Raw genomic sequence first — 16,486 nt, forward strand, 5'->3', positions numbered from 1 at the left:
CTGAGCCACCGAGGGCACAGACGACAGTGTGACTACAGGAACTATCTCGCGCACGCCTCTCACGAGACCCACATTCTCACCTTGCATGTCCACACACTACATTCCTAGTGTCCCACCCCAACACACTCATTATTGCCGGCCGGAGTGGCCGTGCGGTTCTAGGCGCTGCAGTCTGGAACCGAGCGATCGCTACGGTCGCAGGTTCGAATCCTGCCTCGGGCATGGATGTGTGTGATGTCCTTAGGTTAGTTAGGTTTAATTAGTTCTAAGTTCTAGGCGACTGATGACCTCAGAAGTTAAGTCGCATAGTGCTCAGAGCCATTTGAACCACACTCATTATATGTGGAAGACATTCTTACTAAGCCTCGTAAGAGACCGAGGAATATGTTTGCATCGGTACAGAAGAAGAAGGTTACGGCCGATATTGCCAGAACTATGCACTTATATGGATATGGTGTCTGTTCTTTCGGACAGAACCAGTATTGTGATAGCAAACATTGAGCTTCTGGTGGCTTATTTTATCAGGAAAAATATTCGCTGACAGAGGTAACTTTCCGCACAATACCACAATGTATCCAACAGGAATCTTACAAGACTGGAGGGCAAGTTGTATAAGTCGTCGTTTACGCTCTTGCGCAGACGGGGTTCGTCGGCGCGCTGCCCCACTTGCTGATGACGATCATCGTGCCCCTGGGAGGTATGTTGGCAGACCACGTCCGCAAGAAGGGCTACCTGACCACCACCAATGTGCGCAAGGTGTTCAACTGCGGCGGCTTCGGCATGGAGGCGTGCTTCTTCATGGTGGTGGCCTACGCGCAGACCAAAGTGGCCGCCACGGTAGCGCTCACCCTCGGCGTCGCTTTCAGCGGCTTCGCCATCTCCGGTGAGTCACCTACAGTAATCTACAGTCTTACAGTGCTACAACCTTACGGTTCAAGCACATAACTTAGGGTCTAAATCCTAAATAATTTTTTTTTTTTTTTCATCTCAAATTTTAGCCTACGTTCTCAATTATTTACTGGATTGTTGGATGTATTGCTATCCCTGTGCTTCTCTACGTTTTCCCTCTAATTCCATGGAAGTTATTTGCTGGTGTCTCGCAACACGTTTCCTATCAGCCCACTCCCCAACTTGACACTTCGCTGTGATAAGTGGGAATGCGGTTCTTATCTGCAGTTAAACAATTACTTATAAAAAATGGCCTGGGTATATGTTTATTCCGATCTTCTATCAGTCCATCTCCTCCCTTTCCTCCTCACTCCCCATCTCCACCACTTCCCTCTCTGTCCACCTGCTCCTTTCCCACTCTCTATCGATTTCTTCCTCCCACACTCTATGTCCATCTGCTCCTCCCCTCTCTCCCTCTCTACCTCCTCTTCCTCTCGCTCCATCTCCTCCTACCCCCTATCGCTGTCCATCTCCTGCTCTTTTCTTTCTCTGCCCACCTTCTCCTCTTCCCTCTCCATCTCCTCTCTTCCCTTTCATAGCCCATTTCCTCCTTTCTCTCTCTCTGTCCACTTCCTCCCCCCTCTCTCCTTCCACTTACTCCTCCTTCCTTATCTGTATCCATTTCCTTCTCCTCCGTGTCTGTCCATCTTCTCCTACCCCTTTTCTCTCCACGTTATCACCCCCACCCCAACAAGAAGATGGTGGTTCTTACCCTCACAGTATTTTTCCAGGCAGTAAGTACAAACTGGTTTAAAACGTTTCATGGGTTTAGAATGGGCCTTTTACTCGTGTCTTAGCCCGCATACGCACTTGTCAAGTGAGTGTTTATACGCATATTTCACCGTATCTCTAGCGAATTTCGCTCTGATGTTTTATTTACAAGCATATCGATATTTATAACTTCGTAGTTCCTGAACTAAGTTCCGGACAAAGATATAATTTCAGTGATAAATTCAGTGTTATATGCGAATACTAGCTACAAAATGTTTTGCGAATAAGGTTAGTAGTAAAGAAGTAATAAATAAAAACGTCACGATTCGTCAGTTTGTGGGGATTCTCAGCGAGAAAAAGTTTCATAAGTATTTAATATTATGTGTTAAGTTCGTTCCACTGGATGAGTAAAGTATGGGTTTCGAGTGTCGTGGGCTACACCTCATATTCACCACCACCTCATCCCCTTTCATGGATAAGTATGTATATTGTAGGCTATTTGTAACTATATATAAGTATATAAGTATTATAAGTATAAGTATTATAAGTAATATAAGTATTATATAAGTATATATATTATTTGGATTACCTAAACAGCAATGCGTACAGCAGCATCTACCGCAAACGTGTTAAAGTGACTGAATGTTGGTGGATAGTAGCATGTGTACCTTCATTCAGAAAACGATGTAGGTGTTTTGCAGAAACTTTATGGGCGCTCTGCGTGCGAAGAACGCGGATATCAACGCTTCATGGTACAAGGATTGTTGCTTGGTCAACGAAAACAACAGTAGATGCGAGGCGAACGGCACGTGTCAGGGCTATGTGGTACGGACCTGAAATCGTTCTGAGAATGCAGGTAGCTGTCATGACGTGTCCCCTCTTGGTTACCCTACGTCAAAAACTGAGGCAGATGAGCGGTGCATGTGATTTCTAAGCCGCAGGATCTCCGAACCGACTCCGCTGAAATGACAATAGATTTGTGAGGGCGACTGGGAGGCACGTGCCCAACCAAACCATACGAAATAGACTCAGCAACACCTATCTTTAACCAAGACGGCCATAGAGCAGACCAGCCCTTAAAGCGAGACACCATGCTGAATGGTACAAACTCACTAATCTTACCACAAAATTCTCCTCACCGATGCCACATATATCGGACACTGTATCACTATCGTTCGGAGGAAACCTGGTAGTCCTGCATGCCAGAGATATCGCGTTAATTGACTACAGCAAGGTGACGTATCAGTGATGTTCTGGGGTGGCATTACGTGCGGCCGTCAATATAGGTCAAACTCAACGCTCCTTAGTACAAGAAAAACATCCTCCAACCCATCACTGAATTATTCCATCAGTATTTCGAGAATGAATTCAAGTTTATGGCTGCGAACTCTCGAGTCCATCGTGCAGCCATCATCAGCTATCGCGTCTGTCGTGCTGGTATTCACAAACTGGATTGGCCAACCTGTTCCCCGAAATGAATCCCGTGGAACAGTCTTGTGATGCACAGGGATTGCACAAAATTAAGAACACACCGCAATAAATGAATTCTTGAACATAGGAGCTAGCCTAACCTGCAGGTGGCACTGTTGTTCTTGACCACGAACTCCAACCGTGCAATGACCTCAATGCGTTGCAAGTGTCCTGTGTGGTTGTGAATGTATATTGTAGAAACTAAGTGAATTCGAACGTGGACGCTTCCGTAACCAAGGGAGCAGACGTGCTTGACGAATCAAGAGGAACTGTATGGTAGTTTTATACTGCACGCAGGGAAACCGGGAAAACATCATCCGCTAAACAGTAACGGGAACGGAAGTCTATGTTGATTGACCGTGAAGAGGGTATTGAGGAAAAATAAGAGATCGACAGCTGTATAAATCACTACCGAACTGAATGTCGTACTAGCTAACTCATTCAGCGCCCAAACAACACGAATGGAGCTCCATAAACAGCGAATTTGAGGGAGAGCTGGAATTCCAAAACCACTCATAAGTGATGAAAATGCTCGTAACAAAAAGACGTGTAGCCCAGCTCGTAAAACCTGGACTATGGATGGAGCAATTGAAGGAAGTCATTTGGTCGGATGGCTCTTCTTTGGTTCAAATGGCTCTGAGCATTATGGGACTTAACTTCTGAGGTCATCAGTGCCCTAGAACTTAGAACTACTTAAACCTAACTAACCTAAGGACATCACACACATCCATGTCCGAGGCAGGATTCGAGCCTGCGACCGTAGTGGTCTCGTGGTTCCAGACTGCAGCGCCTAGAACCGCTCGGCCACGCCGGCTGGTGACACCGAGGTGACAAAAGTCATAGGATGGCGATAAGTACACAAACAGATGGCGCTAGTATCGTGTACACAAGTTGTAAACGCGCAGTGCATTGGCGGAGCTGTCATTTGTACTCAGGCGATTCATGTGAGGAGCTTCATACCTGATTACTGCCGCACTATAGTATTTAACAAATCTGAAACAGAAATAGTAGTTGCAGTTAGTCTCATGGGACATTATATTTCGGAAATCGTTAGGGAATTCACTACTCCGAGATTTACAGTGTCAAGAGTGTGCCGAACATACCAAATTCCCGATAGCACCTCTCACCTCAGACAATGGAATGGCCGATGCCCTCACTTAACGACCGAGAGCAGCTCCGGTTGCTTAGAGTTATCAGTGCCAACAGACAAGCAACATTGCATGAAATAACCGCAGAAATCAATGTGGGACGTACGATGCAAGTGTCCGTTAGGACAGAGCGGCGAAATTATGCATTAACGAGCCAAAGCAGCAGAAGACACACGTGAATGCCTTTGCACGACATCACCAGCAGCGCCTCTCCTGGCTTCGTGATCATATCGGTTGAAAACTAGACGACTGGAACACCGTGGTGTGGTCAGCTGTGTCAAATTTCTGTTGGTCAGAGTTGTTGGTGGGGTTCGAGTCTAGCCCAAACACCACGGAGGTATGGACCCGACTTGTGAACAAGGCACTGTGCAAGCTGGTAGTGACTCAGCAATGGTGTAGGCTGTGTTCACGTGGTATGGACTGGGTCCTCCGGTTCAGTTGAACCGATCATTGACAGGAAATCACTACTTGGATTTGCAGCCATTCAAGGACTTCATGTTCCCGAACAACGACAGAATTTTTATGTGTGAGAACACGCCATGTCACTGGGCCACAATTGTTCACGAATGGTTTGAAGAACATTCTGGATTATTCGAGCGAACGACTTGGCTACCGATCGAACATTTAAGGGTCATAACTGAGAGGTCAATTCATGCAGAAAATCCTGCACCGGCAACACTTTTGCAATTACGAATAGCTATAGGGGCAACATGACTCAATATTTGTGCTGGGGACTTCCAACGACACATTTGGAGTCCATGCCGCGTCGAGGTGCTGCACTAAGCCGGGCAAAAGGTGGTCCGACATGATATTAGGACGTTTCCCAAGACTTTTGTCATCTCGCTGTATGCTATGGAAATGAGCGTTTTCGTCATTGGCCGGGAGGCCCCTTACGGGGCAGGTCCAGCCGCCTTGGTGCAGGTCTGATTACATTCGACGACACATAGGGCGACCTGCGCGCCGAATGGGGATGAAATGATGATGATGAAGACAACACAACACTCAGTCCCTGAGCAGAAAAAATCCTCGACCCAGCCGGAAATTGAAACCGGGCCCTTAGGACGGCAGTCCGTCACGCTGACCATTCAGCTATTTTTTTTTTTTTTAATCTCATATTTGTTCGCTTTTGTTCGTTGCATCTGCTCGGGGCGGACGCCGTAAGACATCCGTTTAAGTTCGTTGTTGGTCGATTAGCTCAGTTTTTTTATTACAGAGGGCTACTAACCCTCTAACCAAACACGCTGAGCTACCGTGCCGGCTGTAATCGGGACGGACGGTTTATGCTATAAAACAAGGTTATTTCAATAAAAGAGTTTTTTTGTTTGTTTTAGATTATAGTAGAAATGATTTATGTGGATTTGGTTGTCAATAAATTAGAAGATCCATTACTTATCAATTACCTTTCGCCATTGAACAGAGTGCCTTAGAACCTCGGTTTGAGTGGTAATGTATAGCTTTGTTTATATGTGTATAAGTGATATTCTAACTCCCACGCAGATTTAATCGTAGTTAACTGCTGACTCACCAAACGGTGTGTTCGCCTCTTGTTGCAGGGTTCAACGTGAACCACCTGGACATCGCGCCACGCTACGCCAGTATCCTGATGGGCATGTCCAACGGTATTGGCACCATCGCCGGCCTCATCTGCCCCATCGCCATCGATAACATCACCAAAGACCACGTAATGCGCCGTTCAGCCACTAGCATTCGGATAAATGTTACTCGGATTTCTGTCCGCGCCAGATTTGTTTGTAAGCTCAAGGCGCCAACGACTTCCTCTGTCATCACTGACGAGAGTTAACAGCTGTTCTTTTAGGGTGTGTGGTACTTTCGCATGTAATTGACCGAATTATGTCATGGCAACGTCTTGAAGAAAGGGAACTTCCATATGATACTCGACTTTACTGCAAGGACGATATCTCTGACAACAGTTAGTGGTTCCTTTTCGTTCTTTTGAGTCATCAGTCTTCTAACCAGTTTGATACGGCCCGCCACGAATTCTTCTTCCGTGCCAACCCTTTATCTCAGAGTAGCACTTACAACCTTCGTCCTCAATTATTTGTGGTATATATTCCAATCTCCGTCTTCCTCTACAGTTTCTCCCCGTCTACAGTTCCGTATAGTACCTTGGAAGTTATTTCTTGCTACCTTAACAGATGTCCTATCATCTTGTCCCTTCTTGCCAACGTTCAATCGAACCATGTTCATACTACTTCTCTACCTTTACACTCTCGAATAGCGCGTGCGAAAAAGAAACACCTTAATCTTTCCGTTCGAGATCTGACTTCCCTTACTTTATTATGATGATCATTTCTCCCTACGTAGGTGGGTGTCAACAAAATATTTTCGTATTCGGAAGAGAAAGTTGGTGATCGAAATTTCGTAAATAGATCTCGCCGCAAAGAAAACCGCCTTTGTTTCAGTGACTGCCACCTCAACTCGTGTATCATATCAGTGACACTCTCACACCTATTGCGCGATAACGCGATACGAGTTGCACTTCTTTACACTTTTTCGATGTCCTCCGTCCATCCTACCTCGTAAGGATCCCATACCGTGCAGCAATATTCCCGCAGAGGACGGACAAGTGTAATGTAGTGTGTCTCAGTGGGTTTGTCGCATCTTCTAAGTGTTCTGCCAAAATAGCGCAGTCTTTAATTCCTAGGTATTTAGTCGAAATGACAGCCCTTAGATTTTTGCGTTTCATCGTATACCCAAAATTCATCGGATTTCATTATTTTAAACATAGCTGCGTAACAGCAACGGCTCCACGTAATTAGATTTAAAACAGCCGACCCGGGTCGGCTGTTTTAAATCTAATTCATCGGATTTCATTTAATACCCATGTGGATCACCTCGCACTTTTCTTTGTTTAGTGCCAATTACCACTTTTCGCACCATATCGATATTCTCTCTAGATCATTTTGTAACTGTAATTGGTCGTCTGATGATTTTACTAGACGTTAAATTACAGCGTCATCTGTAAGTAATCAAAGGGGGCTGCTCAGACTATCACCTGGATCATTTATGTAAATCAGGAACAGCAGAGCGCCTATGACACTACCTTGCAGAACACCAGATATCACTTCCGTTCTACTCGATGATTTACCGTCTGTCACTACGAACTGTGACGTCTCTGAGAGGAAATCACGGATCCAGTCACACAACTGAGATGATGCTCCATATGCACGCAATTTCATTAATAGTCGCTTGTGAGGAACGGTATCAAAAGCCTTCTGGAAATCAAGGAATACGGAATCGATCTGACATCCCTTGTCGACAGCACTCGTTACTTCATGGGAATAAAGAGCTAGCTGTGTTGCACAAGAACGATATTTTCTGAATCCGTGTTGAGTATGTACCAATAAGTCATTTTCTTCAAGGTGATTCATAATGCTCGGGTAGAGTACATGCTCCAAAATCCTACTGCAAATTGAGGTCAATGATATGGGTCCGCACTTCAATGGGTTACTCTTATTTACTTTCTTGAATATTGGTGTGACCTGTGCTACTTTCCATTCTTCAGGAACAGACCTTTCGTCAAGTGAGCGGTTGTATATGATTGCTAAGAAAGGCGCTATTGTGTCTGCATACTCTGAAAAGAACCTGATTGGTATACCATCTGGACCGGAAGACTAGCCTTTCTTAAGTGATTTGAGTTGTTTCGCAACACCTAAGATATCTACTTTTATGTCACTCATGCTAAGAGCTGTTCTGGTTTGAAATTCAGGAACATTTACTTCGTCTTCTTTCGTTTTCATTTCCTCCCCGATTTTTCGGGGAACCTATTCATTTTTACCTTATCAGTCCACTTAATTTCAGCTTTCTTCTATAGAACCAAATCTAAAATACTTCTATTCTCTTCTGTTTCTGTTTTCCCACAGTCCATGATTCACTACCGTGCTCCAAAAGTACAGCCTCAGAATTTCCTTCCTCAAATCAAGAGCTATGTTTGATACTAGTTGACTTATCTCGGTCAGGAATACCCATTTTGCCAGTGCTAGTCTAATTTTTTTATGTCCCCCTTGCCCCGTTCGTCACGGTTATTTTGCTGCCACAGCAGCAGTATTCCTTAACTTCATGCACTACGAGATTCTCAGTTATGATGTTAAATGTCTCGCTGTCCTCCTTTCTGTTACTTCTAATACATACTATTGTATATACTTTGATAAAGAGAGAAATGAAGTTACCAAGAAAGAATTAAACACATTTAATCCCTATCAAGAAACAGCAAAGTAGAGGAATTAAAGGAGTGAACATGTAACAAGAATGTAATAAACCATAGATACTGTAGAAGAATAAGCCAAGAAAAGGAAGTAATAGATCTGCAGAACAAATAAAATGTGGTCCAAGCAAATTCCTTGAGATCGGAGCAAACCAGATATGGTTTAATCTTAGATGCTATTATTACACATTTTTGTCCTTGGTCATTATTTAAATTAAGTGTTACCAGATTGATCTACTTTTCTTCTTTCTTCCTTTGCTGCTGGGAATATTCCTTCGTACTTCTACCGTGTGCTATTTTCTCTGCTATTTCCATGTTTTCCCTGGTTTCCTCATTTCTTTTACTTCAAAAATCTTATTCATGATTTTCCTTCTGAATCTCTCTCTTTCGTATATCATTTATCTACTGATTCTTGCTTATTCTAGATATTGTTTTTATTCTTTATTTTTTATTGAGTCTTGTTCTTTGTGAGTCTGTTGTTGTTCACGCAATGAATGTCTCCATAGAATGTTAGCCGTCATTTTCTACTCATGTCTGTGACTCTACATGTGCTCGTGTAATTCTTTGGTTAGTCTCTTCAGCCAGATACAATTTGTGTGAACTGCTCGAAACCTTTTCGGAGGACTTTATGTCGTCATTTTTCTGTCTGTACTCTTCCTGATTCTTCGATTGTGGTCATCTATGATGCTAGAGTGCATCTGGTAGTACAGCTGTATTTCAATGCTAGCGTATGGCGTGTCCTGAATTGTTCCTTTTATTGTAAGTTCGTACGCTTTCAGAAGTTGTTCTGTTGGATAACTTGTTTGATGTTCTGTTTCTAAATACTCTCATAAATACTTCAATTTTTTCACTCTGTTAACGTTTCCATATTTTGTGTTCATGGCTTGGGTGTTGCTGACTTTCCATGAACTGCTTTTTTCTCATATGATATCTGTAGTCATGTTTTGGCAGACGACTTTATATGTACTCGTATTCAAGTGTTCAAGTGCTTTTTGTGCTTATTTTCTATTGATGCTGAGTATTGCTAGGTCATCTGCAAATGCCAGGCATTTTATGCCAATCTTCTTTGCACGTGTTCTTCCTGACGGAGCACTTTTACTTTTTTCTCATTCTTTGACAATTCTGTCCAAGACCATGTTGAATAAAAGCTATGAGAGAGCATCTCCTTGCCTGACCCCTGTCGTTATCTCAAACGGTTCTGAGATTTCTCCCATAAATTTTGTTTTAGGTAATGCGTCTGTGGTATCTGTTGTAAGAATACTCTTGTTTTTCTGTCTATTCCGTATCATTCCAATGTGTCAACGAGAGTCTGCCTGTCTAGTGAGTGATATTTAAGTAGTGTTGATGTAGTGGTCACAGATTAAATAACGAGTTATCAGTAAGCAAACTACACTCCTGGAAATTGAAATAAGAACACCGTGAATTCATTGTCCCAGGAAGGGGAAACTTTATCGACACATTCCTGGGGTCAGATACATCACATGATCACACTGACAGAACCACAGGCACATAGACACAGGCAACAGAGCATGCACAATGTCGGCACTAGTACAGTGTATATCCACCTTTCGGAGCAATGCAGGCTGCTATTCTCCCATGGAGACGATCGTAGAGATGCTGGATGTAGTCCTGTGGAACGGCTTGCCATGCCATTTCCACCTGGCGCCTCAGTTGGTCCAGCGTTCGTGCTGGACGTGCAGACCGCGTGAGACGACGCTTCATCCAGTCCCAAACATGCTCAATGGGGGACAGATCCGGAGATCTTGCTGGCCAGGGTAGTTGACTTACACCTTCTAGAGCACGTTGGGTGGCACGGGATACATGCGGACGTGCATTGTCCTGTTGGAACAGCAAGTTCCCTAGCCGGTCTAGGAATGGTAGAACGATGGGTTCAATGACGGTTTGGATGTACCGTGCACTATTCAGTGTCCCCTCGACGATCACCAGTGGTGTACGGCTAGTGTAGGAGATCGCTCCCCACACCATGATGCCGGGTGTTGGCCCTGTGTGCCTCGGTCGTATGCAGTCCTGATTGTGGCGCTCACCTGCACGGCGCCAAACACGCATACGACCATCATTGGCACCAAGGCAGAAGCGACTCTCATCGCTGAAGACGACACGTCTCCATTCGTCCCTCCATTCACGCCTGTCGCGACACCACTGGAGGCGGGCTGCACGATGTTGGGGCGTGAGCGGAAGACGGCCTAACGGTGTGCGGGACCGTAGCCCAGCTTCATGGAGACGGTTGCGAATGGTCCTCGCCGATACCCCAGGAGCAACAGTGTCCCTAATTTGCTGGGAAGTGGCGGTGCGGTCCCCTACGGCACTGCGTAGGATCCTACGGTCTTGGCGTGCATCCGTGCGTCGCTTCGGTCCGGTCCCAGGTCGACGGGCACGTGCCCCTTCCGCCGACCACTGGCGACAACATCGATGTACTGTGGAGACCTCACGCCCCACGTGTTGAGCAATTCGGCGGTACGTCCACCCGGCCTCCCGCATGCCCACTATACGCCCTCGCTCAAAGTCCGTCAACTCCACATACGGTTCACGTCCACGCTGTCGCGGCATGCTACCAGTGTTAAAGAGTGCGATGGAGCTCCGTATGCCACGGCAAACTGGCTGACACTGACGGCGGCGGTGCACAAATGCTGCGCAGCTAGCGCCATTCGACGGCCAACACCGCGGTTCCTGGTGTGTCCGCTGTGCCGTGCGTGTGATCATTGCTTGTACAGCCCTCTCGCAGTGTCCGGAGCAAGTATGGTGGGTCTGACACACCGGTGTCAATGTGTTCTTTTTTCCATTTCCAGGAGTGTATGTTCTCCGGGAAGCCGACTTGGAGGAAGTAAGCGCAGCTGCGTGCTGCAGTTGGCAGCAGAACAAAGAATGGAATTTTAGGTCATGTAGGATCTTCACAGTCCATTTTGTAATTCCGGTGTCTGATAATACCACAGGAGCAATATGTACAAAGTTATTCCTCCACATGACATTAAACTCATCTTCTGTGTTCTTAATTTATCTGGTCGTCTCCACATTGCAAATTATGAGTGCTGTATATAGCAACGTCTATGAGGAGGGAGACGTGTACAGCTTTATTCATCACCGTTCTGTGATCTTGTTTTTCTTTTGTCGTCTGTCTTTTTACTGGATTGAAGCGGCCCACCACGAATATGTCTCCTGTACCAACCTCTTCATCTCCTAGTAGCACTGGCAATCTATGTCCTCAATTATTTGCTGTATGTATTCCAGTATCCGGCTCACTTTACAGTTTTCCCCTCTACAGCTCCTTCTAATACCATGGAAGTCATTACCTTACGTCTTAACAGATGTCCTGTCATCCTGTTCCTTCTCCTTGTCAGTGCTTTCCACATATTCCTTTCCTCTCCGATTCTGCGCAGAACCTCCTCATTGCTTACCTTGTCAGTCCACCCAATTTTCAACATTGGGCCTGGCCGCATAACGATTTGATTCACGGATCCAGTTATATGGCTAATTCCGTGTATGGCGTTTTTACGACTATCACGTCTGGGGCCTGAAGATAGCATCAGTGTAATACCGAAACTGGTAGCACATAAGAAGTTCATAAAATAAATTTCTGCGATATATACTGCTGTTGGTAAATTATTGCATCAAGAAATACATGCCAGCCGTTGTCCCATGGTCCATAATGGATCAACGAAGAGAAAACGCAATATGGTCCCAAAGAATGTTGAAATAAACATCATGATTCATGTTCACGGTAGCCACAATTAATGAGCCCGAGTCATCGTACGATAAACATCACAGAACAACATCCAGAGTGACCAAAAACCTACAGGCACTGTGGGTTAAAGGTCTCATTGCGTCGTCACTCCATTCGATGACTGGCATCATTTGAAAAGAGGGAAAATGGCGACTCGTCGGACCATTGTACACTTCTGAAATAAGATACCACACAGTATCTATGTTTCTTGTCCGCTGAAGACGTTTAACGTCAGATGCCACTGTGTTCAGGTCCTTTCGCGAGGTACCCGACTCAAAAGGCCCGTTTAATGCAGTTCCCTTCACAATGTTGTCTCGAAAACTAACTGAGAAGGATTTGCATTCATTGGTTGCAGCAATTGTTCTTGGGCTTGAAACTGCTTGTCACTGACAAGGGCCGGCCGCGGTGGTCTAGCGGTTCTAGGCGCGCAGTCCGGAACCGCGCGACTGCTACGGTCGCAGGTTCGAATCCTGCCTCGGGCATGGATGTGTGTGATGTCCTTAGGTTAGTTAGGTTTAAGTGGTTCTAAGTTCTAGGGGACTGATGACCACAGTAGTTAAGTCCCGTAGTACTCAGAGCCATTTGAACCATTTTGAACTGACAAGGAGTGACATTTGTCCCTGAGCGTTGGGATGTTTTCCTTGCAGTCGCTGTTCTTACGGATTAAAAGAAGGATGCGAGTGGCATGTGGTATGCCATTCCTTGTATACTCTTTAGACTGCACTGATACATCAACAAATCGGGAAACTTTCCATCGTGGTGTAGACATGGAAACGTTCAAACAAAATATCTCCTTTCTGCTATTCTTTAACGATTCCAACTCCTCTTACGGCACCGATTCCACACAACTAACAAGCACACACACACATACACAGACAGACACGTTAATTCCCTGCCAGTACTTACGTCAGACGTGGTGGATCACAGATCATCTACTACTAGTTCTACATCCTCTACAGAGCCCAGAAGCTATCAGACTTTCCTTTTAAGAAAGGTTCCTAAATACTGGAAAATTGCTCAAGTCACACCAATACCCAAAAAGAGACGTAGGAATAATCAACTGAATTACTGGCCCAGATCACTAACGTCGATTTGCAGTAGGGTTTTGGAACATATACTGTGTTCGAACGTTATGAAATACCTCGAAGAAAACGATTCATTGACACATAGCACCGATTCAGAAAACATCGTTCTTGTGAAACACAACTAGCTCTTTATACGCATAAAGTAATCAGTCCTATGGGCAGGGGATGTCAAATTGATTCCATATTTTTAGATTTCCAGAAGGCTTTCGACACCGTTCCTCACAAGCGTCGTGTAACCAAACTGCATGCCTATGGAATACCGCCTCAGTTGTGCGATTGGATTCGTAATTTCCCTTCAGAAAGGCCACAGTTCGTAGTAATATACGGAAAGTCATCGAGTAAAAAAGAAGTAATATCCGGCGTTCCCTAAGGAAGTGTTATAGGCCATCTATTGTTCCTGATCTACATTAACGACACAGGAGACAATCTGAGTAGCGCTTTAGATTGTTTGCAGATGATGCTGTCATTTACTGTCTTGTAAAGTCATCAGACGACCAAAACGAATTGCAAAATGATTTAGATAAGATATCGGTATGGTGCCAAAATGACAATTGACCGTGAATAAAGAAAAGTGTGAAGTTATTCACATGAGCACTAAAAGAAATCTGCTAAATTTCGGTTACGTGGTAAGTCATATAATTCTGAAGGCTGCAAATTCAACTAAATACTTATGGATTACAATTACCAATAACCTAAATTGTAATAATCACCTAGATAATGTTGTGGGTAGAGCGTACCAAAGACTGCCATTCACTGGCAGAACTATTTCAAAGTTCAACAGGTCTACTAAAGAGACTACTTACACCACGATTGTCCTCCCTACTCTGGAGTACTGCTGTGCGGTGTGGAATCCGCATAAGGTGGGACTGACGGATGACATCGCAGAAGTTCGGAGAAGGGCAACTCGTTTTGTATTAACGCGAAACAGGGGATATAGTCTCACAGACATGATACGTGAACTGGAGTGGTAATCATTAAAACAGAGCCGTTTTTCGTTGCGACGGGATCTTTTCATGAAATTTCAATCACCAGTTTCCTCCTTCGATTGCGAAAACATTCTGTTGGCACCCACATACATAGAGAGAAATGATCATCACGATAAAATAGCAATCACGTAGATGTAGATTTTATCTGTTGAGCTTTTTTTCACAGATACAAAGGTAACTGGATAATAAACTCCAGAAAATGAAAATTGCTTCATTACTCTGTAGCGAGCCACTTATACCAAAATACTAATAAAATTTTCTGAACGTCATCTTCAGTTTTGTCAGTAGTGTTCAGGCTAACGTACGAGGTGTGTTTTTTAAGTAAGTACCTTTTTGAAATTAAAAAAAGATGATAGTCACTGGGTGCAAGATCGGGGCTGTACGGAGGATGATCTAGACTTTCCCATCGAAAAGATGTCATGAGATCTTTGGTCTGATTCGCCACATGCGGACGGGCATTGTCTTGCAGCAAACGATGCCCTTGCTCAACTTCAATGGACTGTTGCTTTGATTCTGGTGTGACGTAGGCCACCCATGTTTTATCGCCCGTAACAATTTGCCTTAAGAAATAATCACCGTCGTTGTGATACCGCTCAAGGAAAGTCAAAGCACTGTCTAAACGTTTGGTTTTGTGCACATCTGTCAACATTTTCGGTACCCAGCGTGCGCACAATTTTCGGTAATTCAAGTGCTCGGTCACAGTGCCATACAAAACACTACGAGAAACATTAGGAAAGTCATCCCGCAAGGAGGAAATCGTAAAGCGTCTGTTTTCTCTCACCTTATTGTCCACTTCCTGCACCAAACTTTCATTAACCACCAAAGGACGCCCACTCCGTTGTTCATCATGCACATTTCTGCGGCCATCTTTAAATGATCTCACCCACTTTATTACCATTCCATCACTCATAATGTTTTCTCCGTAAGCCGGCCGAAGTGGCCGTGCGGTTAAAGGCGCTGCAGTCTGGAACCGCAAGACCGCTACGGTCGCAGATTCGAATCCTGCCTCGGGCATGGATGTTTGTGATGTCCTTAGGTTAGTTAGGTTTAACTAGTTCTAAGTTCTAGGGGACTAATGACCACAGCAGTTGAGTCCCATAGTGCTCAGAGCCATTTTTTTCCCCGTGAACTGCACAGATCTCACGATGAATATCGATCGCTTTTAGGCCTTTAGCACTAAGAAATCTTATAACAGCCCGTACTTCACAGTCGGCGGGACTCACGATTATAGGAGGCATCTTAAACACTCAGTACAAAACGTAAACAAGGAAGTATAGTCTGTCGGTAAACTGAAGAGCGAGCGAACGAATCCCCACTCTGCCAACCCAGCTACGTCACAAGGCGCTTCTACAGGCTGTTTCACAACGTAGAACCGGCCCTGCCGCGGCGCGCGCTTTAAATCTGTGGCGACGCCGTGTACAGATACGTCTCGTATGCGTTTATTTCTAGACAAATTCATTAAGAGCATAAGAAACACAAAAAACGATAGCTTCTTCCGAAACACAACATTATAGAGTAAATATTATTAACATAAGAACGGAAGTCAGGATTCTACTAAAACATAGAATCAAATGCCTGTTCATGTGAATGTATGTTCCTCTATTGCCATTCGTAAAACGAACCCCCATATAATACAATCAGTCTGTAGAATTTAAGGCTTGTTCTCATTTTGTCTTTCTACTAAAAGGTAGAGGTTTTCTTTGAAGGACTCCATTGAAACTTAACAATTCTTGCAACACGAAGAGTGTTTAAAAATTAAGCAGAAATTTATAATTTTGTGTGTTGTATTAGTCCGATTTGCACCACTTTTTTGTCACTGCCTTTGTAAACATGCCTCAAAAGTATGTGTACAATGTTATTCATATTGGGTATTTACTCTGTTGTCAGCTGTCAGAAAGGTTACATGTATTTTGGTAGTATCAACGATTATTTGTTTTGTATAAAAATAAATTAGAGAATCTGTATTAAAGTTGTTATAAGAATAGAATAAAGTGTATGAAATTTTTAGAAATGGTAAATATTGCTTTTGGTGAGCCTGTTATGAGTAAACCAAGGGCAGACAAGTGGTATAAACATTTCAAAGCGGGCCTTAAAGGACAGCGATTTTACAAGCATGGATGAGATTAAAAATGCACAGTTAAGAGACCTATTAACTATCCCGAAGAAACAGCTCC

The 16,486-nt window shown here is 44.3% G+C and overlaps 1 protein-coding gene across 1 annotated transcript in view; it reads left to right on the top strand.

Annotated features, from left to right (window-relative positions):
- LOC124620158 (vesicular glutamate transporter 1) overlaps nt 1-16,486 on the top strand; it is a 210,413-nt gene that overhangs the window by 157,756 nt on the left and 36,171 nt on the right. Inside the window, exons 9-10 of the mRNA XM_047146828.1 lie at nt 640-883; nt 5,831-5,958. Coding sequence (XP_047002784.1) covers nt 640-883; nt 5,831-5,958 — 372 coding nt within the window. The remainder of the gene's footprint in view (nt 1-639; nt 884-5,830; nt 5,959-16,486) is intronic.

Source organism: Schistocerca americana, chromosome 6 (genome assembly GCF_021461395.2).
Source record: "Schistocerca americana isolate TAMUIC-IGC-003095 chromosome 6, iqSchAmer2.1, whole genome shotgun sequence".
NCBI lineage: Eukaryota > Metazoa > Arthropoda > Insecta > Orthoptera > Acrididae > Schistocerca > Schistocerca americana.